The 21,239-nt window shown below is 42.7% G+C and overlaps 1 protein-coding gene and 1 non-coding gene across 2 annotated transcripts; one reads left to right on the plus strand and one right to left on the minus strand.

Annotated features, from left to right (window-relative positions):
- Positions 1-1,228: 1,228 nt before the first annotated feature.
- On the plus strand, positions 1,229-12,641 carry KPNA2 (karyopherin subunit alpha 2). Its single transcript, XM_047758096.1, has 11 exons — positions 1,229-1,414; positions 2,753-2,850; positions 3,000-3,137; positions 5,789-5,877; positions 6,949-7,217; positions 7,454-7,548; positions 7,647-7,910; positions 8,094-8,327; positions 8,567-8,749; positions 10,948-11,097; positions 12,292-12,641. The coding sequence occupies exons 2-11, from the start codon at positions 2,776-2,778 to the stop codon at positions 12,382-12,384; spliced, it is 1,590 nt and encodes a 529-aa protein (XP_047614052.1). The 5' UTR covers positions 1,229-1,414; positions 2,753-2,775; the 3' UTR covers positions 12,385-12,641.
- A 169-nt stretch (positions 12,642-12,810) lies between these two features.
- Positions 12,811-12,917, minus strand: LOC125115378 (U6 spliceosomal RNA). The gene has a single exon (XR_007132086.1). It is a non-coding gene; the product is annotated as a U6 spliceosomal RNA (small nuclear RNA).
- Positions 12,918-21,239: the final 8,322 nt, after the last annotated feature.

Genomic DNA, 21,239 nt, shown 5'->3' on the forward strand with positions numbered 1-21,239 from the left:
CCCCTGAGCCATTCATTGTAGCAAAGGGAATGCCTTGCAGTGACTGGTTTACAGGTGAATTCCTTCCACGTTTTCGCATTTGGGCAGATAGGATTATCCTGATTGGGTAGGTGAGAGGAGACAACCTCCTGTGATTCCCTTGGCTGCTACACAGTGCATGAAGGTGGCAAAAATGCCTGCAAGAAGAGACGAAGACCATTGTTTGAATTTATAGTAAAAAACACACAAACAACAAAACCAATACAGCTTTTCTTAAAAATACCCTTTTCAGAATACGGAAAAATTATGAAAACAAAGTGGCCTATAACACTGACATTACAAGAACCATCACTGATGCTTTTTTAAAAATTACAAGAAAATGCAAGCATTTTATTCAGAAATGTATAAATTGTAACATAAGTCATTACTGGAACAACTGACAAAATTTGAACATGGACTATATAATAAATCACATCGAAGTTCAGATGTCTTGAATTTGATGACTGTGGAGTGGTTATATAACAGAATGTCCTTATCCTTCCAAGATGCAACCCGAAATATTTAGGGATAAAGGGACATGATTTCTCAAACTTACCCTTCAAAAGGTTGAAAAGTATCATGTAAAAGCTATGCATATGGGCCTACTAGTACGTGTGGGTATTTACACAGAGAAAGAAATAGTAAATGTGGCAAATGTTAACACTTGGCAAATATGCATAAAGATTTGTAGTTCTTTTGTGTTTGAAAATAAAAAATAAGACTGGAGAAACAGATATAGTAAACCTTTTGTTACCATTACTTGTGCCGTCTATGCAGTCTTTTATGATGCAAGTTAGAAGAAAAAAAAAACTAAAAAGTGCAGCACAAATCTGCTTTATCCATCCCCTCCTTGGTGGCCCTGCTAACCTTTGGTGGCCTTTTTCTTCTGAGTCCTATCAGAGAAAAAAAAAATAGCAATGTATTTCTATATCGAAATTTTAAAAATTATTTGGGGAATCATTTGTGGTTCTCTTAAGGCAGACGCCAAGGGAAACGACCAACCACTGTACACGAGTAAACCCTCGGTAAAGGACCGAGGCTATGGCCAAGGCGGGCTGGAAACTAGCCCTTCGCGCTGCACGCCGGGACCTGAAGGCTGCCCCCTCCGAACTGCGGGGCGCTCTGGGATCGCCCGGCCGCTCCCTCATCTCGCGATGGTATCGTATCTTCTGGGCCCTCTGACCCCTCCCAACGTGTTTTTCAAATCCACCAATGGACGCCTAGCATAAGCTCGAACCAGCCAATCGGAATGCGGGGCCACCGGGAAATTTAAATCGCGCCGGCTGCACGAGCCACACTGTCCTCGCGCTGACCGTGGTGGACGTTTTGAGAGCCCCTGAGCCGCAGCCTGAGCGCCCCTGACCGCCTCCTGTGGAAGCCTGAGCCGGCTGTGTAGGTACGAACCTAGGCCGCAGTCCGGCCTGAGTGGCAACGGCTGGCTTGTAGGCCGGGCTCGGCTTGTGGGTGGCGGGAGGGAAGGCCTGGGCTATACGCCTGGCCTAGCTTTGGCCTCTTTGGTTGACGAGGCCTTTGGGGGCGTCGTTCGTTTACGAGACGGGTGTTTGGGGATGCGGGTGCTTGGGTTTTAGGGCCCGAGGCTCTGCAAACCGCCGCAATAGCATTTACTCGAGAATCAGAGTGAGGCCCGAGGGCCAAAGCCCAAGTAGGTTGCCGGGCGCCTCTGACTCCTCCCCCGTCAGTTCCCGGCTGCTCCTTCCCCGAAATGGGGCAGGGAGGGGGGAGCACGGGAAGGGATTGGAGATGGAGGTGGCAGTTGGAAGTGCTGTCTCTTAAAACACGTCGGCCCTGGGTTGGTTGTGTCACTATTTTGTAAAAGAACAAAATGAAATTAAAGATAGCCCCCCCCCCCTTAGGAGGACTTTTCCTTTTGTGATCTTTTGGGGAGTGCGCTTAAGTAGCCACGTCTGAGTGAAGCACAGCTGGGGGTATCAACCTAATTTGGTGCATTCACTCGGAATTCCTCGAAAGTGTGCGAGATGCTAAAGATGAAGAACTGCGTCGCAAGTTTTCAGTGTGGACAGGACATTTTATGAAAGACTCCATAACGTAATGATGAGTCAGATTTTTAACAACTTTCAACTGTGGAGAATGTACCTGTTAGGCCATTTAAAGACAGTGGAGCCTCCAGAGGATCTGAATTTATGGCCCCTAGGACAAAGATTTTACCTGTAAGCTCAGTCCCCCTACTCCGAGTTCAGTTAAGTATTTGTAGATCCTCTATAGAGTCTAGAGCCGCTCTGTGCAGTGCGGTAGTAGCCAGACGCAATTGGCTAGTCTGAATCGAGTTGTGCTGTAAGCTTAAAGTACAGATCTTGAAGAATTGGTAGGAAAAAAGAATGTGAAATATCTCAGTAATTTTTTTGATATTTTAACGTGTGGAAATGAGAATATGTTGGATGTGTTGGGTTAAATATTAAAGTTAATTTCATTTGTTTCTTGTTACTTTTTTAAACAAAATGTGGCTACTAGGAAATTTAAATTTAGGCTGCTTGCTTTATATTTCTGATGGACAGCACTGCTCCAGGAAGTCTCAGCCCTTCGGAGGGGAGGGGCCAAATATCCTTTGGCTAAAACTACATAGTGCTGAAAAAGGAAGTTCCTCTTCCATTACAAAAGTGTGGATTCAATATGTTTTCGATAATTCCCTTGATGCTTACCGTATTGCCAATCAAAATGATAAAAGGGAAATTTTTTTCTCTCCCTCATCTTATAGATACCTCCCTTTGTCTCATAACCATGTCCACCAATGAGAATGCTAATTCACCAGCTGCCCGCCTTAACAGATTCAAGAACAAGGGGAAAGACAGTACAGTGAGTACTTTCTGTTACTTTCCTGTGGTATTTTTAAAATGGCAATATATTTGAAGGGGTCAAAACTTTGAAGGAATTTGAAAAAAATGCCATCACTTGGCAACAAAAACTGGTGTAATAGGTGAAATGATACGTAATCTTCTCTCAAGGAAATGAGGCGGCGCCGAATAGAAGTTAATGTGGAGCTGAGGAAAGCTAAGAAGGATGACCAGATGCTGAAAAGGCGAAATGTCAGCTCTTTTCCTGATGACGCTACTTCTCCACTGCAGGAAAACCGCAATAACCAGGTAAGGATATTTCAGCTTGTGATTATGGTAAACCCAGAAAATCAATATGGGTCTTTCTTAGAAATTTAAATAACATTCCTAGCTTTATAGTCTTAACTATCAAATGTGAAGATCTTTTATTTTTGTGCTCCCAGTCAGTAATTCTCGTGAGCTGTCTTCTTTCCTTCCCACCCTTAATAATCTACTAAAGTTGATTCCAAGATTGTCTTTGGCTCTGATCTCCCTTCAAGACTACCTGCATTTCTAGCTGCCAGCTTTGGACCTTGACCTGGCCATTCAAGTGTTCAGTGAAAGTGTGTGCAGGGCCAACTTATTTCTACCTTTGTCTTTCTTGATTTTTTTTTTTTTTTTTTTTTTTTTGCTTTTTAGGGCTGCACCCTTGGCATATGGAATTTCCCAGGCTAGGGGTCGAATTGGAGCTACAGCTGCCAGCCTAACCACACCCATGTGTGACCTACACCACAGCTCATGGCAATGCCAGATTCCTCGACCCACTGAAGGAGGCTAAGAAGGATGAGTCCGCATCCTCATGGGTACTAGTCAGATTTGTTTCTGCTGAGCCACAATGGGAACTCAAGTTTTGTTTTGTTTTTTTTGGACTTGCCTGTGGCATGTGGAAGTTACTAGGCCAGGGATTGGACCTAAGCCACTGCAGTGACAATGCCAGCTTTTAACCTGCTGCAGCAGAAGGCAACTCTTTCTTGAATTCTTTTTTTTTGTTTGTTTTTAAAGTATTCTCTATTTTTTTGTACTTGTCAGCAGCTTTAAAAAAAGGAAAAAGTCAGATCTTTTTCCTCCTGAAGCATTTTCAGTAGTTTCCTATTTTTTTTTTTTTTGTCATTTCTTAGGCCGCTCCCGCGGCATATGGAGGTTCCCCGGCTAGAGGTCGAATCGGAGCTGTAGCCACCGGCCTTTGCCAGAGCCACAGCAACACAGGATCTGAGCCGCGTCTGCGACCTATACCACAGCTCAGGGCAATGCCAGATCCTTAACCCACTGAGCAAGGCCAGGGATTGAACCCACAACCTCACGTTTCCTAGTTGGATTCATTAACTACTGAGCCACGTTGGGCACACCAGTAGTTTCCTAATTTTATCCTTCCTTTCTTTCTATGCCACATACTATTAACCTAAAAAATTTCCTGGAGTTCCCGTCATGGCTCAGCGGTAATGAACCCAGCTAGTGTCCATGAAGACGAGGGTTCAATCCCTCTCCTGACTCAGTGAGTTCAGAATTTGGTGTGGCCATGAGCTGTGGTGTAGGTTGCAGATGCACTTGGATCCCACATTGCTGTGCCTGTGGTGTAGGCTGGCAGCTGCAGCAATTCAGTACCTAGCTGGGAAACTTCCATATACTGCATGTGCAGCCCTAAAAAGCAAAAAAAAAAAAAAAACAACAACAAACCAAACAAACAAAAAAACCCACAAACACCTAAAATGTTGCTTTAATCATCTTAAGAAACTTTGATAATTTTAATCTACATTCTTTAAAGGTTTTTTAGTAAGTTAAACCCATTTTAGATTTTCAAATTTCTCATCTTTCAAAGATATTAGGCACTTTCCTACTTTTTTCACATTATGCTTTCCTGTAGTGCATCACATTTTGTCAGTGCTTGTTTTTTGAATAACTGTAGCATTGGTTCACAAACCTATTTTGATCACACCTATGCTGTTTATATTTGCAGCACTACTGTGGAAATGCATAGGTAACAAACTTAGATATGAAAATTTCTAGCTTATGGCCTCTAACTCCACCTCTTTTTCCATAAAAGCATATCTGAATACAAGTGATTGAGACTAATAAAGGAAGAACTTTCACAGTGCTCTAATTTTATTTTTTTGTTGTTCATTTTTGGCTTTGGCCATACCCAGGGTATGTGAAAGTTCCTGAGTCTAAGGATCAAACCCTTGCCACAGCAGTGACAATGCTGATCCTTAACTTGATGAGTCACATGGAAACTCCATCAAATTTCTTTCTTTTTTTTTTCTTTTTTTGCCTTTTTGGGGCCACACTCTTGGCATATGGCGGTTCGCCGGCTAGGGGTCCAATTGGAGCTGTAGCCGCTGGCCTACACCACAGCCACAGCAATGCAGCTGTCAGAGCCATGTTTTCGACCTACCCCACAGCTCACAGCAATGCCCAGATCCTTAACCAACTGAGTGAGGCCAGGGATCAAACCTGTGTCCTCATGGGTGCTGGACAGATTTGTCTGCTGAGTCACGACGGGAACTTCTAATTTTATTTTTTTAATTGTTCACAACCACTTTTTTTTTTTAGCAACAGTTTGCTGGGGGTACTCTCTTTACTTGAGACTTCATTGAATCATGACACCAAGTTTGACAACTGTTCTACACATTAAATAATGAACATTTAATTAGGCAGATTTAAATGTAGGATTCAGAAGTTCCCCCTGTGGTGCAGCAGCTTGAGGATCCAGCATTGCTGCAGCTATGAGGCAGGTGGCAACTGCAGTGTGGGTTCAGTCCCTGGCCCAGGAACTTCCACATGTGGGTATGGCCAAAGAAAAAAAAAATGTAGGCTAAACTTTTCATAGCTGTTAGAACAGTTTACACATTGCTGGTAGGGATTTTACTGTTTGTAGTTAATCTTAAAAATGATAGTTTGCAAAATTAATTCCACTGTTCTCTTAGGGCACCGTAAATTGGTCTGTCGATGACATTGTCAAAGGCATAAATAGCAACAATTTGGAAAGCCAGCTCCAGGCCACTCAAGCTGCTAGGTAAGCCTTGTCTCTATAGCATGGATAACCTTTTTAGATTTTTAGATTTTTTTTTTTTTTGGTGGGAAAGAGGTGGTTTGGGTAAAGTCAAAGTTAAGCCATGCATAGGCCTATTTTCATTAGAATCTTCCCTTGAGAGAATTTAAAGATTTCAGTAATTGCCAAAGACTCCATGCACCTCCACTGATAATGATTATTAGCTTTTTGGTGTATATCTAAGAAAATTACAAAGTTTTTATCAACATGGCATTTTAAGTCAGTGTCAGGGAAGAAGGAATTATTCAGTAAGTGGGATTGGTCCACCCATTTAGGAAATAAGTATATTTTTAGACTCTTATCTCTGTAGACAAATAGTTTTGACATCCATTTTAGCAAGGATTAATAATCTCTGTGGCTTGACAGTATGCAGAAAAGCAAATCTAGTTGACATGATCATGGAAAAATGTTAAATGAGAGTGTAATGCTATCAGATTGTCAGTTTTTTTTGTTTTTTTTTGTTTTTTTTTTTTTTTTTTTTGGTCTTTTTAGGGCTGCACCTGTGGCATATGGAGGTTCCCAGGCTAGGGGTCTAATCAGGGCTGTGGCCACCGGCCTACGCCAGAGCCACAGAAACACCAGATCTGAGCTGCATCTGCGACCTACACCACAGCTCACGGCAACGCTGGATCCTTAACCTACTGAGCGAGGCCAGGGATTGAACCCGAAACCTCATGATTCCTAGTCGGATTCGTTTCCACTGTGCCACAACAGGAACTCCTCCCAGATTGTCAATTTTTTAAAAGTGACAAGACCTAAAGTAGATTTCTGCAGGGATGCAGTGAGAAGAGTTCTGCATTATTGGTAGTATTTCAGTTTGGGGGAAAAAGGTAATTTAAGACATCACATATAATAGCACCATGCAACCAGTCTGTTGAGGTCCTCTTAAATTTTAGGATATCTCAGCACTTAGTGCTTTACTGTAAAAGGTTGTCTAACGTTCTGAACTCCTGAGTTACATTTTAAATTGTTTTTCACTCAAACCTATTTTGTTAATTACCTTCATCTTTTGTTTCTCCTTTTATTTACCCTTAGGAAACTGCTTTCTAGGGAAAAACAGCCTCCCATAGACAACATAATCCGGGCTGGTTTGATTCCAAAATTTGTGTCCTTCCTGGGCAGAATGGATTGTAGTCCCATTCAGTTTGAGTCTGCTTGGGCCCTCACTAACATTGCTTCTGGAACATCAGAACAGACCAAGGCTGTTGTAGATGGAGGTGCTATCCCAGCATTCATTTCTCTGTTGGCATCTCCCCATGCTCACATCAGTGAACAAGCTGTGTGGGCTCTCGGTAACATCGCAGGTACCTGGATTTCAAGTTCTTTTGACTGAATGTCTCTAATCATACTGAGGTTGGTAGAAGTGCCTTTGAGTTAGAGATTGAACTTGCTTCCAGTGCTTATAAGAGGTAAAAGTGTCATTTATTTATTTTAGGAACTGAGTGTTTCCTTGTATCAAGGCACTGGTACTCAGTCAGTGAAATTGATGGGGCTAGACAAGTAGTTATGATTAACCTTGCCTTTTTTAATTGTTTTTAAGGGGATGGTTCCGTTTTCCGAGACTTGGTTATCAAGTACGGTGCGGTTGACCCGCTGTTGGCTCTTCTCGCGGTTCCTGATATGTCATCATTAGCAGTAAGTTACTTAACCATAAGTCAAGTTACTTGTTGATTCTGATTTTGCCCACCCCCTCAAAAAATGGAGAACTTCATTGCATTTTTCTTTTCCCCCAGTGTGGTTACTTACGTAATCTTACCTGGACACTTTCAAACCTTTGTCGCAACAAGAATCCTGCACCCCCCTTAGATGCTGTTGAGCAGATTCTTCCTACTTTAGTTCGTCTCCTACATCACGATGATCCAGAAGTTTTAGCAGATACCTGCTGGGCTATTTCCTACCTTACTGATGGTCCAAATGAACGGATTGAAATGGTTGTGAAGACAGGGGTCGTACCCCAACTTGTGAAGCTTTTAGGAGCCACTGAACTGCCGATTGTGGTAAGTTAATTTTCAGATGGGAAATAAAGTATAAGGAGCATAATCAGTCAGTACTAATATTGACATACTACCTATTTTAGGCCATAGTGAGCCTCTTGTCCAGACTTTTAGGGTGTAGCGACTTCGAGCAGTGGTAGAAACGATGAAGGATAACCAGCAACATCAGCATTTTTCCCTTTCCAGACTCCTGCACTAAGAGCAATAGGAAACATTGTCACTGGCACAGATGAACAGACGCAGGTTGTCATAGATGCAGGAGCACTCGCCGTCTTTCCCAGCCTGCTAACAAACTCCAAAACAAATATTCAGAAGGAGGCTACGTGGACAATGTCAAATATTACAGCTGGTCGCCAGGACCAGATACAGCAAGTTGTAAATCATGGATTGGTCCCATTCCTTGTTGGCGTTCTCTCGAAGGTAAGAAGCCTTAGGCCTTCATAAAGGATTGTTTCCAGAGGCCACTTGGTAGAACTATACTTCATAAGGTTCTTCATGTACTAATGTTAGGTCCTACTTACAGTCTTTTGCTAAATAATAGTCAGTAATTTTGGATGGAACCAGATGGTAGTTTTAGTCACTATTTTTCTAAAAGAGTACTTTTGGAATCTTATTTTTATGCCCATTCTGAAATACACCTGTTTTCTTGTGTTTATTAGGCAGACTTTAAGACACAAAAGGAAGCTGTATGGGCTGTGACCAATTACACAAGTGGTGGAACAGTTGAACAGATCGTGTACCTTGTCCACTGTGGCATAATAGAACCATTGATGAACCTCTTAACTGCAAAAGATACCAAAATTATCCTGGTTATTCTGGATGCCATTTCTAATATCTTTCAGGTAGGTTGCCTTTTTTTTTTTTTTTTTTGGCCACACCCTTGGCATGCAGAAATTCACGGGTCAGGGATCAAAGCTTAGCCTCAAAAGTGATGACACTAGAGGTTTGGTGGTTTTTTTTTGTTTTTTTGGTCTTTTTTTTAGGGCCGCACCGGTGGCATATGGAGGTTCTTAGGCTAGGGGTCAAATTGGAGCTGTAGCTGCCAGCCTCCATCACAGCTCATGGCAACGCCAGATCCTTAATCCACTGAGCGAGGCCAGGGATCAAACCTTTGTCCTCATGGATGTTAATCGGGTTGTTTCCCCCTGAGCCATGGTGGGAATTCCCTGGTTTACTATTTAGATGATGGCAGGGTGGGGGTGGAGGCAGCTAAATTTCCTGAGTGGGCCACAGAATCAGAAAGCCTCTTTATATGAGCCACACTTTTGATAAGATAAGACATGGCAAGGATTATAAGAGATATAAAAGGAATGACAAATGCATGATGTGACTGAATTGAGGTCAGGTACATATGTGGACACGATTCATATCTGTTTATTTTGTCAAGAAGTCTTAATTCCCCAGTTTTTTTTTTTTTTTGGTCTTTTGTCTTTTTAGGGCCGCACCGGCAGCATATGGAGGTTGCCACACTGGGGGTCGAATCAGAGCTGTAACCACTGGCCTACACCAGAGCCACAGCAACGTCAGATCCAAGCTGCGTCTGCGACCTACACCACAGCTCACAGCAACGCCAGATCTTTAACCCACTGAGTGAGGCCAGGGATTGAACCCAAAACCTCATGGTTCCTAGTCAGATTTGTTTTCTGCTGTGCCATGACAGGAACTCCTAATTCCCCAATTTCATACTGTAATTCAGTATGAAATTAAATTTGAACAACCAGGAGTTCCTGTCGTGGCTTGGTGGTTAACGAATCCAACTGGGAACCACGAGGTTGCGGGTTTGATCCCTGGCTCGCTCAGTGGGTTAAGGATCCATCGTTGCCATGAACTGTGGTGTAGGTCACAGACGCGGCTCGGATCCTGCGTTGCTGTGGCTCTGGTGTAGGCTGGCGGCTATAGCTCCTATTAGACCCCTAGCCTGGGAATCTACATATGCTGCAGGTGCAGCCCTAGAAAAGGCAAAAAGAAAAAAAAATTCAAACGACCCGGTCAATTATATTTTTCTTCTGGTTTCAAACCCTGAGTAATCCACATGTGCTGGCACATGGCACTTTGTCAGTATTTAATGGTGGTTAGGTCTTACTCAACAACTTTGATTATGGAAATTTTCATATATCAAAGTTGAGTTTAGAATATGATCACCTAATATAAATAATTCGGCAACATTTGGCTTCTTTTCCTACTCACACTTACCTTAAGTTTTTAATTTGAAGCAAATACGTTATTTTACTTGTAAATATTTATGTATGTCCTAAAAGTTGAGGACTTTGAAAAGTATCTGACCACCGTACCATTCTCTTGGTATCAACAAATGATCCAGTCAGGGGAATTTGTTTTTACAAACCACAGGCCATCTTTACCCTTGGACAGTGATTCTCCACTCTTACTACATACACCTTGGGATTATCTGGAGTCTTTACAAAACAGTAATTTCCTATTCCCATCACAGGCCAACTGAACCTGGATATAGTGTCATTTTTCAAGTTGCCTGGGTGATTTTGATGTACAGAAAAGGTTAAGAACTATACTAAGATCTTTGTGGCTGAAAGCTACAGAAGTAGTTGCTAAGAAGCAAAATCTGATTCGCTTGAATTTTTCAAAAATATAAAACATAGGTAAAATGCAGATAGTTCTCTCTCATAGGGTTGTTAAATAAACTCACGTGTTTATTTCTGTCTGATACACATGGACACTAAAACATAGAAATTGTTTTCTTCATTAAAATAGAACTTTTATCGCTTCTCGGCCTTTTGGCTAAAATCAAGTGTAAAATAGAACTTTCAGGGAGTTCCCATCATGGCACAGTGGAAATGAATCCAACTAGGAATCATGAGGTTTTGGGTTCGATCCCTGGCCTTGCTCAGTGAGTGGGTTAAGGATCTGGCGTTGCTGTGGCTGTGGTGTAGGCCGGCGGCTACAGCTCCATTAGACCCCTAGCCTGGGAACCTCCATGTGCTGCAGTTGCGGCCTTATAAAGACAAAAAGACCAAAAAAAAAGGTCTTTCAAAGTGTAGGCTACTAAACTTGGAATTTTTTGCAGGCTGCTGAGAAACTAGGTGAAACTGAGAAACTTAGTATAATGATTGAAGAATGTGGAGGTCTGGACAAAATTGAAGCTCTCCAAAACCATGAGAATGAGTCTGTGTACAAAGCTTCATTAAACTTGATTGAGAAGTACTTCTCTGTGGAGGTGAGTAGCAATGTCAATAAGAACTGGAAAAATACACATTTAAGGTTAAGCCCATAAGATATTTTTTCCTCATACTTTTTAGATGAGCACTGTTCAGTATAGCAGTATATCATATCAGTCTCAAGTGGGGTATAACATACATATTTGTTCATCTAATGTTTGACTTGAAGATAATACCATCTTTTTAAACTGAGGTATTAAAAAGTCACCCATTTACTTTCAAATGAATAGCCTTAGAGAGCTTAGACTATCTTGAGAGTGAGTTTGTGTAGACGTTAGAGAAGTGAGCCTCTGGCCTAATAAGCTGCCTTCTGAAGTGACAGGTTAAGAAAATCTCTGCTTTTCTGTTGCTGTAGTAGCATTTCTTAACCTGTTCATAACTTCCCCTCCCAGGCACTCATGAGTTGGCAAGTTTCAGAGCTTTCCGTCCACTCTTTCAGATATTGAAAATATGGCGCAGGATTACAAAAGACAAAACAAAGGGGGGAGTTCCCATCTTGGTGCAGTGAAAATGAATCCGACTAGGAACCATGAGGTTTCGGATTCAATCCCTGACCTCACCCAGTGGGTTAAGGATCCGGTGTTGCCGTGAGCTGTGGTGTAGGTCAGAGACGCAGCTCGGATCTGGCATTGCTATGGCTCTGGCGTTGCTATGGCTCTGGCGTAGGCTGCTGGCAACAACTCCAATTAGACCCCTAGCCTGGGAACCTCCATATGCCAAGGGTGCAGCCCTAAAAAGACAAGAGACGGAAAAAAAAAAAAAGATACAATGCAGGATTAAAGGTGAAATATGCAAATGAGGACCTTAGGAGTGAATACCTAGTGGGTATTTATGCTAAGTGAAATGAGTTAGACAAATACCACCAGGTGATCTCTCTTATATGTGTGATGTTAAAAACACACACATGGAGTTCCCCTGTGGCTAAGTAGGTTAAGGATCCTCTATTGGTGCTTCTGTGGTGCAGGTTCTATCCCTGGCCCAGGAACTTCCAAATGCTGCAGTCATTGCCATGGCCAAAAAGAAACATGCACACAAGAACAGATTTGTGGTTGCCAAAAGTGGGGGTGGGAGACATGGGTAAACTGGTTTTCGTTTTCAGCTTAGAGATAAAAGAAGAAAAAAGAGTAAATATAAACTTGTAGGCATCTGCCTCTTAGAAACATTTTATATTGTTTTGTTTTTAAATACTCCAGGAAGAGGAAGATCAAAATGTTGTGCCAGAAACTACCTCTGAAGGATATACATTCCAAGTTCAGGACAGTGCTACTGGGACCTTCAACTTTTAGACTGCACATCTGAGGCATAAAGTTGTTTGTTGCGTACTATGTTTGATAAAAGTTGGTCTTACTGTTTCTCTACTAAGAGCTCTTTTTAAATGTGGTTTGTTATTGTAGCACTTTTTACAACTGAAACTATACTTGAACAGTTCCAAACTGTACATACTGTATGAAGCTTCTACTCTCAGTAGGGTTCTTATTTCTATGTGGAATTTCATATCTTGCAGTGTCCTGTAAATAAAGATTAAATTCCACCCTTTTCTTTACTTTGCATTTCCTATGTGTTGCTTTCTAGTTCGGGGCTCCTAAAGGTTATAGATGAAGGGGAACTGAACCATGACTACCAAAGATGTTCTGGTTGCAGACATCATTTTGTCATGTCATCAAGGATATGGGCTTGATAACTTCCTGCCCACTTTTGATTCTGCTTTTTTTTTTTTTATGGAACGCTTCACGAATTTGTGTGTCATCCTTGCGCAGGGGCCATGCTAATCTTCTCTGTATTGTTCCCATTTTAGTATATGTGCTGCCGAAGCGAGCACTGATTCTGCTTTGTTCTAAACTGCTTCCCCCTTGGTTGGTAAAAATGACCAATGGCACTTTCAGACTTCACATCCATTTCACACCTATCAAACAATTTTTTCAGAAGTTTTCACTGGAGAACGAGTAAAATTTCCTAGAAACCCTCAGCCAGTGTCTCCATAAGTCTTACTGGCCAGGAAGATGGGATAAACATCTTAAATTTCATCTTCATTTTTTCCTGGAGCTACAAGTGCAATTCATTCCTCCCAAACTTCAAGGCTGAAAGTGGTTTCAAGGCTGCACGTTGGCGTCACCTGGGAAAGTTTAGTCGGGAAGGAGTGGGATTCAAGTCCTGTAGGTTCTCTTTTTTTTAATTTCATCCCTGTCTGTGCCGTCTGGGTTGCAAAAGCCACTTGCTGCTCGGAAGAGGTAGCTGTGCCATTAGCAGAAGTGGCAGGGGGAGGGTGGAGTATTGACTCCAGCGCCCCAGGAAACCAACTGCGTTTTTAACGTACTGTAAGTCTCTGCTGCTTTGATGAGCGGAGAGGTGATGAGCCAAGTCCTCACTGCTCTATTTCCCCCACAGAAGGTAAAAGCTGTGGTGGCAGAGGTGGGGATTTGGGCTGAAGATTCAAGGTGAAAGTAATTTATGACTGTAAGGGCTACTGTATTCAGTAAAATGAGAGAGTTCCTTCAAGTCAGTTGTACGATGCACTGAATTTCCACTTACCTCTCTCAGTGGGTGTAGTGGTAAGCGAACTTAGCCCAGTTCGTTCACAGACAAAAGTACATTTTGCTCTTTGTAGATAACAGGCTTTTAAAGTTCCTTCCACAAATAGTGCTCATCTTGTTTGTTTACAGAAATAGAGAATATGTTGGCTAATGCTTGTTTAAAGCACCTCTCACAGCCAAGTTCCTAATGAACCCTGTTACAGGTGTTCCTCCTAGAAATTCGGGGCACCTTGTTTGGAGCGCTGGTCATTTTCTCAGCTTTTTTCTGTACAAATGCTCTCATTAAGTGGAGGGAGGAGAGAAGTGACCAGACTTGATCTGCAGCCTGTCCGCCTTCCCCGCCTACCTTTGCTGGACTCCCCATTTCCCCTCTCTTTCCCCCCAAGGAAGTCCCTTGGTTGCTGGATCCAAAAGGCTTTAACTTGGGAAAAGCAAGAGTGGAAGCCAACCTGGATGTCCTAGATGTTTGCTTTAAGGTAGGTGGAGTTTTATGGCTTTAAAGGGGCTGGTGTGATAACATAACACACTTGAATCACAGTATAAGGTCTGGATTTGCTGGTGTAGAGGCACGACTGAAGTAACAGGAGCCAGCTGATTTCCAAAAATACATTTTTATATTTTAGATAAAATTTGTAACATGCTAATTTCCTTGGAGTTAAAATTTAGACAGGCATTTGTTTTTATTAACTTTAACTGGATAAAGTCTTACATCTTTGAGAATGAGTTTTTATACTCAGCTAGGTTTGTTTGTTTGGGTTTTTTTTAATTTTTTAGGGCTGCGCCCACATCCTTTGGAAGTTGCCAGGCCAGGGGTTGAATTGTAGCTACACCACAACCACAGCAACGCCAGATCCCAGCCGCGTCTGCAACCTGCACCACAGCTCATGGATACTAGTCGGGTTCGTTAATTGCTGAGCCACAAAGTGTTTTTAAAAGTTAGGTTAGGTTTTTAAAAGTTGTGGTAAAACCCTACATAGCCACCCACCTTTCCCTCTTTCACAAAATGATAATGTCTAAATTTATGTATTAATGCACTACATTTTTTTAGCATCTAGCAATTTTAAATCTCAAGATTGCAATGAATTATCTTTTAATGAATTATCTTCTGATAACTGTATTAGTTGTGGTAAGTAAAGGGGGAAGGTAACAATTTTAGTCAAATATCAAAGTAAAAACTGCTGACACTTCGCTTGTGGCAAAATCTTTTTGGAGTTCCCGTCGTGGCTCTGGTTAACAAATCTGACTGGGAACCATGAGGTTGCAGGTTCGATCCCTGGCCTTCTCAGTGGGTTAAGGATCTGGCATTGCCACAAGCTGTGGTGTAGACTGCAGATGCAGCTCGGATCTCAAGTTGCTGTGCCTCTGGGGTAGGCTGGCGGCTACAGCTCTGATTTGACCCCTAGCCTGGGAACCTCCATATGCCCTGGGAGCAGCCCAAGAAATGGCAAAAAAAAAAAAAAAAAAAATCTTTTAAGGAGTTCTCATTGTGACTCAGCAGGTTACGAACCCAACTAGTAGAGGATGTGTGTTCAATCCCTGGCCTTGCTCCGTGGGTTAAGGATCCAGGGTTGCCATGAGCTGTGCTGTTTGATCTGGCGTGGCTGTGGCTGTGGTGTAGGCCAGCAGCTGCAGCTCGGATTAGGTCTCTAGTCTGGGAACTTACAACATATGATGCAGGTGAGGCTCTAAAAAGCCAAAAGCAAAATGTTTTTAAAAGTTAGCATTACCGTAAAAGATTGAACATCGGTGTTGAATAATTGATTCTTTAAATTGCTACATTTCATCTTGGCTTTTAATCCTATCAAGCAATGACTTTCTAGAAGGCAGGAAATAAACATTCCATTTCTTAAGGTTGTTTGATATTTTTCCTCCCTCAAATTCAACCTGCTGTGGCTGCATCATCAATGAAAAGAAATTCTGAGTAATTTCTTGTTATAGTAAATCCTCATTGTTAAATAAGATTTTTGCTTCAGTCTTTGGCCTCTTAAATCGCTTTTTTTTTTTTTTTTTTTTTGAGCTTCTCAGAGCCAAGTCGATTAAAACCAAAATTGTCCTTAGCACAGTGGCACATTCCTTTCCATCCTAAATAGTGGTAGAAGCGAAATCTTGGGTTTTGTTTGTATGGGCGGTTGGAAACCTTGTGAGCTACGGGACCCCAAGTTCAGAAAGCCATTCAGGGAAGTGTAGCTGGCGGCTCCTTACCTCCCTCCACCCTTGCTGAAGCTTGCCAAAACCCAGCTGGCTCAGCTTGGAAAGCCCTTGAAATATGTCATTAATGGTGCTTGCTTTTGAGATTGGGCTGTTGACCTAATTTGTGATGAACAAAACCTGGCCAAATCCTGCAGCGCTCCCCTCCCCCAAGGGAACGTGTTAGTGAAAAGTGCTTCAGCAACATCGCTGATTTAAATTTCATAACCCCAGCTAATAAAGATGATAAAACACACTCAAGCCGTCACGTGGCGGCGGGAGTGGGGGGGGTGGGGGGGTTGAGGGAAGAAGAGCAATTTAATTTTGAGCATTTGTATGTGAAATGGCACGTTGTTGGCATGGTTTGAAAGCATAATTCTGGTGTCTATAAACGCCCGGTTCCTCCTAAATATTTGGGACAGTTTCATAACACTGTGTAGGAGTTGTGCTCACCAAACCCTCTAAAACTGATCAGTTTGTGCATTCCTCCCAGGCTTTTCACAAAAATATCTTGCCCTATCCTAGTTCTGGGAAGTGGTACAGTGGAATAGACTAAAAATTAGGAGCCAGATCAGCCGAGTTCAAAGTCGGCCTCTATTGTGTTTTAGTGACTGACTTTTGGGCTGTTAAAGTAGCACAACCCCTGGTGTAACGGAAGTATTCTAGGAGTTCTCTGTGGCACAGCAGGTTAAGGACCTGGCATCGTCACTGCCAATGCTTGGGCGATGCTGTGGCTTAGGTTCGATCCCTGGCCCAGGAATTTCCATATGCTGTGGGCGCAGCCAAAAATAAATAAATACGTACTCTACAGATACTAATTACTATATTACTATATTAGTATAGTATTACTAAATACTATACAAATTACTCTTACTATACTAATTACTCTTCCAATACAATCATAATACAGTATTATTATACTATTAATATTAATATCCTAGATAAATATTGTAGCCATAGAACAGCTATTCCCAAATTTTTTTTGGGGGGGGTGTCTTTTTTTTCTTTTTAGGGCAGCACACGCAGCATACGGAGGTTCCCAGGCTAGGGGTCTAATGGGAGCTGTAGCCGCCGGCCTACGCCAGAGCCACAGCAACGCGGGATCCGAGCCGCGTCTGCAACCTACACCACAGCTCACAGCAACGCCAGATCGTTAACCCGCTGAGCGGGGCCAGGGTTTGAACCCACAACCTCATGATTCCTAGTCGGATTCGTTAACCACTGCGCCACGACGGGAACTCCCAACCTTTTAACAGCAGCTTTCTTTTAGTTCTTCCATGGACCTCTCTGTTGATGTATTTCACCTTCTAGGCTAAGTTTATCATTACTCTTCCTGTTTTTTTCCTTATCAGTCACAGATATGCATCATCATGAGACATTACATGGTTTGCCTCTATACTCAGTGGCAGGATTCTATCCCCAAATTGGATGTTCTCTCAGCCTTTCGGCCTTTTACAGGCTTGCTAGAGCTTTGCAAACAGGGGGACTGGCCTGAGGCCCACCAGCTTTTTTTGGAACTGGCTTTGCAGCTAAACCCAGTGAGAGCTCTGACTTCTCTTCTGTGCCCCAACTCCATCCCCCTTTCTCTTCATTCTACTGGACAGTTTATTTGGGGCGTCTGCTCATCTAATGAGAACAGCCCTGTCTGAGCCACCCAAGGCAAGCTGGTGATGGTTTGCTCAGAGGCTTGTCAGTACAGACCACAGATAGGCCTTGACTTAACGAGTGATACGAAGCTTCTTGAGCAGACATTTCACTGTGGGACAGCAACGCAAAGCTGTTATTTTCTACTCGAAAAAGGTTGAATGTTTACGACCGGTTCAGGTGGAGATGTTGGAAACTTGGCCATAAAAACAAGGGAATTTGAGGAAGGATTGGATGAATTGGAAAACTTTGAATTAATTCAAAATGAATGAAAAGTACTCACAGAACAGACTTGGGGTGGCCAAGGGGGAGGGAGGGGTAGGGACAGGGAGTTGGGGTTAGCAGATGCAAACCATTACCTTTAGAGCTGATAAGCAGTGAGGGCCTGCTGTACAGCACAGGGAACTCTATCCAGTCTCTTGGGATAGACCATGATGGAAAAGAATATAAAAAGTATATATGTGTACAGCTGAGTCACTTCGCGGTACAGGAGGAATTGGTACAACCTTGTAAATCAACTATAATTTAAGAAATCTTTTAAAAAGAATGAAAAGGCAAAGGGTAATATAAATATATACGGAGTTCCCATCGTGGCTCAGCGGTTAAGGAACCAGACTAGGATCCATGAGGACGCGGGTTCCATCCCTGCCCTTGCCTTGGTTAAGGATCTGATGTTGCCTTAAGCTCTGGTGTAGGTCACAGACCTGGCTTGGATCCTGCATTGCTGCGGCTGTGGTGCAGGCTGGGGGCTACAGCTCTGATTCAACCCCTAGCCTGGGAACTTCCATATGCCGTAGGTGCGGCCCTAAAAAGCAAAAAATAAAAATATATTAAATAAATATATATGGAGCAAAAGGCTGTTCTGATTGTAGCTACAAAAGCCACGTGATTTTTCAGCAAGATTGTTGGACTAGAAGAGAAATGGGAAATCGTAGAAATGAGAAGACTTTTTAAACTCATTGACTTAGACCAAACTTTTAGGTGACCCCGTGACTGTCTCCATACCTTGCCTAGCCTTTCAACCAATGTCTCTCTCACTCCGAGAAAACATTAATTTCATGAAATATAAACTTAGTTCTTTTCTGTCTTTCTGGTAACTTGGTAAAATAACTTTTCCTAGTTACAGAAATGATCCTAATTTTGAAAAATTTAAAAAACAAACACTATGAAGATTAAAATAGCCTAAAATCCCACCACTGAATTGTATTTATTTTCATAGACATGAATTCTTTTTTTTCCAAGTTATTTTTACTTTTATTAAAAAAGAATACAAGGAAAAATATAACCACAGGACATAGTAGTTTTACATATGCCTAATTAGTATTGGATTTTTAAAAACTGACGTGTAGTTGATTTCCAATATTAGTTTCAGGTGTACAACTAATTATACAATAGTGAATCAAGATTTTTATGGAGTTATTATAAAATATTGGCCCTATTCCCTGTGCTGTACAATATATCCTTGTAGCCTTTTTATTTTATACATAGCAATTTGTAGAGATAGAAAATTTTAATCTGAATAAACAAATTCAGAGAAGGCCTTACAGGGCTCATGAGCCCCTGAAATTATATGCAAAGTTTACTGTTAAATATGTAAGTATAGCTTTAAAGGGGTTCATACCCTGATGAAAATTAGAATTTTATAGGTGTAGCCACCTTCAGGCATTCCTGTTGTGGCGCAGTGGAAACAAATCCAGCTAGTATCCATGAGGATATGGGTTCAATCTCTGGCACCTTGCTCAGTGGGTCTGGGACCTGGCGTTGCTGTGAGCTGTGGTGTAGGTGAAGGACATGGCTCGGATCCTGCATTGCTGTGGCTGTGGTGTAGACTGGCAGCTGCAGCTCTGATTGGACCCCTAGGCTGGGAACTTCCATCCATGTGCCTCAGGTGCAGCCCTAAAGAGCCCCCCCCCCAAAAAAAGTGTAGCCACCTTCAAAATACTACAAACTTTTGGACTTTCTATTGTGGCCCTCCAGCTAACAAATCTGACTAGCATCCATGAGGACACAGGCTTGAATCCTGGCCTCGCTCAGTGGGTTAAAGATCTGGTGCTGCTGTGAGCTGTGGTGTAGGCCAGCAGCTGCAGCTCCTATTCAACCTGTAGCCTGGGAACATTCATATGCTGTGGGTGCAGCCCTATAAAGCAAAAAATAAAAAATTAAAAACTTTAGGTGTAGATATTTCTAATTTATTTTCTACGCATTGGAGGTGTGCTTTATTTTTTCTGTCTTTTTAGGGCCACACCAACTGCATATGGAGGTTCCCAGGCTAGGGTTCGAATCTGAGCTATGGCCACTGGCCTACCCACAGCCACAGCAACACTGGATCCGAGCCACGTCTGCAACCTACACCACAGCTCATGGCAGTGCTGAATCCTTAACCCACTGATCAAGGCCAGGGATTGAACACGCGTCCTTTTGGATCCTAGTCGGATTTGTTAACCACTGAGCCACGACGGGAACGCCCTGTGCTTTATTTTTTAATGCATCATCAGAGCTTGCTTCATGCAGTAGCTTAACACCTCAGATAATTTAGCTATAACTTGACCTGTGGTTGCCAAGGAGGAGGGCAGGGAGTGGGATGGACTGGGAGTTTGGAGTTAGTAGATGCAAACTATTACATTTAGCCTGGATAAGCAATGAGATCCTTCTGTAGAGCACAGGGAACTATATCTAATCACTTGTGATAGAACATGATAGAAGATAATATGAGAGAAAGTATATACATATATATGTGTGTGTGTGACTGGGTCACTTTGCTGTACAGCAGAAATTGATAGAACATTGTAAATTAACTATGCTTTACTTAGAGAAATTTTAAAAAGAGGAGTTCCTGTTGTGGTTCAGCAGTAACAAACCCGACTATTATCCATGAGGACGAAGGTTTGATCCCTGGCCCTACTTGGTGGGTTAAGTTTCCCGTGTTGCCATGAGCTTCCATGCAGGTTGCAGACATAGCTCAGATCTGGCGTGGCTGTGGCCGTGGTGTAGGCCCAGCAGCTGTAGCTCTGATTCCACCTCAAGCCTGGGAACCTCCATATGCCGCAGGTGTGGCCCATTTAAAGAAGAAATTAGCAGAGTTCCCGTCATGGCCCAGTGGTTGATGAACCTGACCAGTATCCACGAGGACATGGGTTTGATCCCTGGCCTCACTCAGTGGGTTAAGGATCCGGCATTGCCATGAGCTGTGGTGTAGGTCAAAGACGCAGCTTGGATTCTTTGTGGCTGTGGCTGTGGTGTAGGCTGGCAGCTATAGCCCTGATTGGACCCTTAGCCTAGGAACCTCCATATGCCTTGGGTGCTGCCCTAAAAAGAAGAAAAAAAAAAAAAAGAAAAGAAAAAGAAATTAGCGGTAATTTGACTAACGAACTCAAGCCGAACAGGAGTTTTAACTTCTGTCCCTAAAAGATGGCATTTGATGGACCTTCGTTCCAGAAGCATGATGAGGTACACTAAGAATGGGGTGGCTTTGTCCCCGGAAAGAGTAGATGGCAGGGGGTTATATTTCTCTGTGGCCTCCAGTTCAGCTTCCCCGAAGGCCCCAGAGGGTGGGCGGTAACAGACATGCAGTTTGGCTCCCGTCCTCCTGCTGACAGCCAGGTCTGAGAGGCAAATCCCAGCCTCCCCAGTGCTGGATCCCAAACACGTAGAGGGAATGGTTTCTAATTGTTCTTAGGGAGCAGGGAACTTGCCTGGCCTTCAGCAGCATAATCGGATCTGTCATTCTCTTCGGGAATTGGCTGGCTTTCTCGGCCTTGTTCTTTGCTTGGGAGGCAAAG

This window comes from Phacochoerus africanus, chromosome 14, assembly GCF_016906955.1.
Source record: "Phacochoerus africanus isolate WHEZ1 chromosome 14, ROS_Pafr_v1, whole genome shotgun sequence".
Lineage (NCBI taxonomy): Eukaryota > Metazoa > Chordata > Mammalia > Artiodactyla > Suidae > Phacochoerus > Phacochoerus africanus.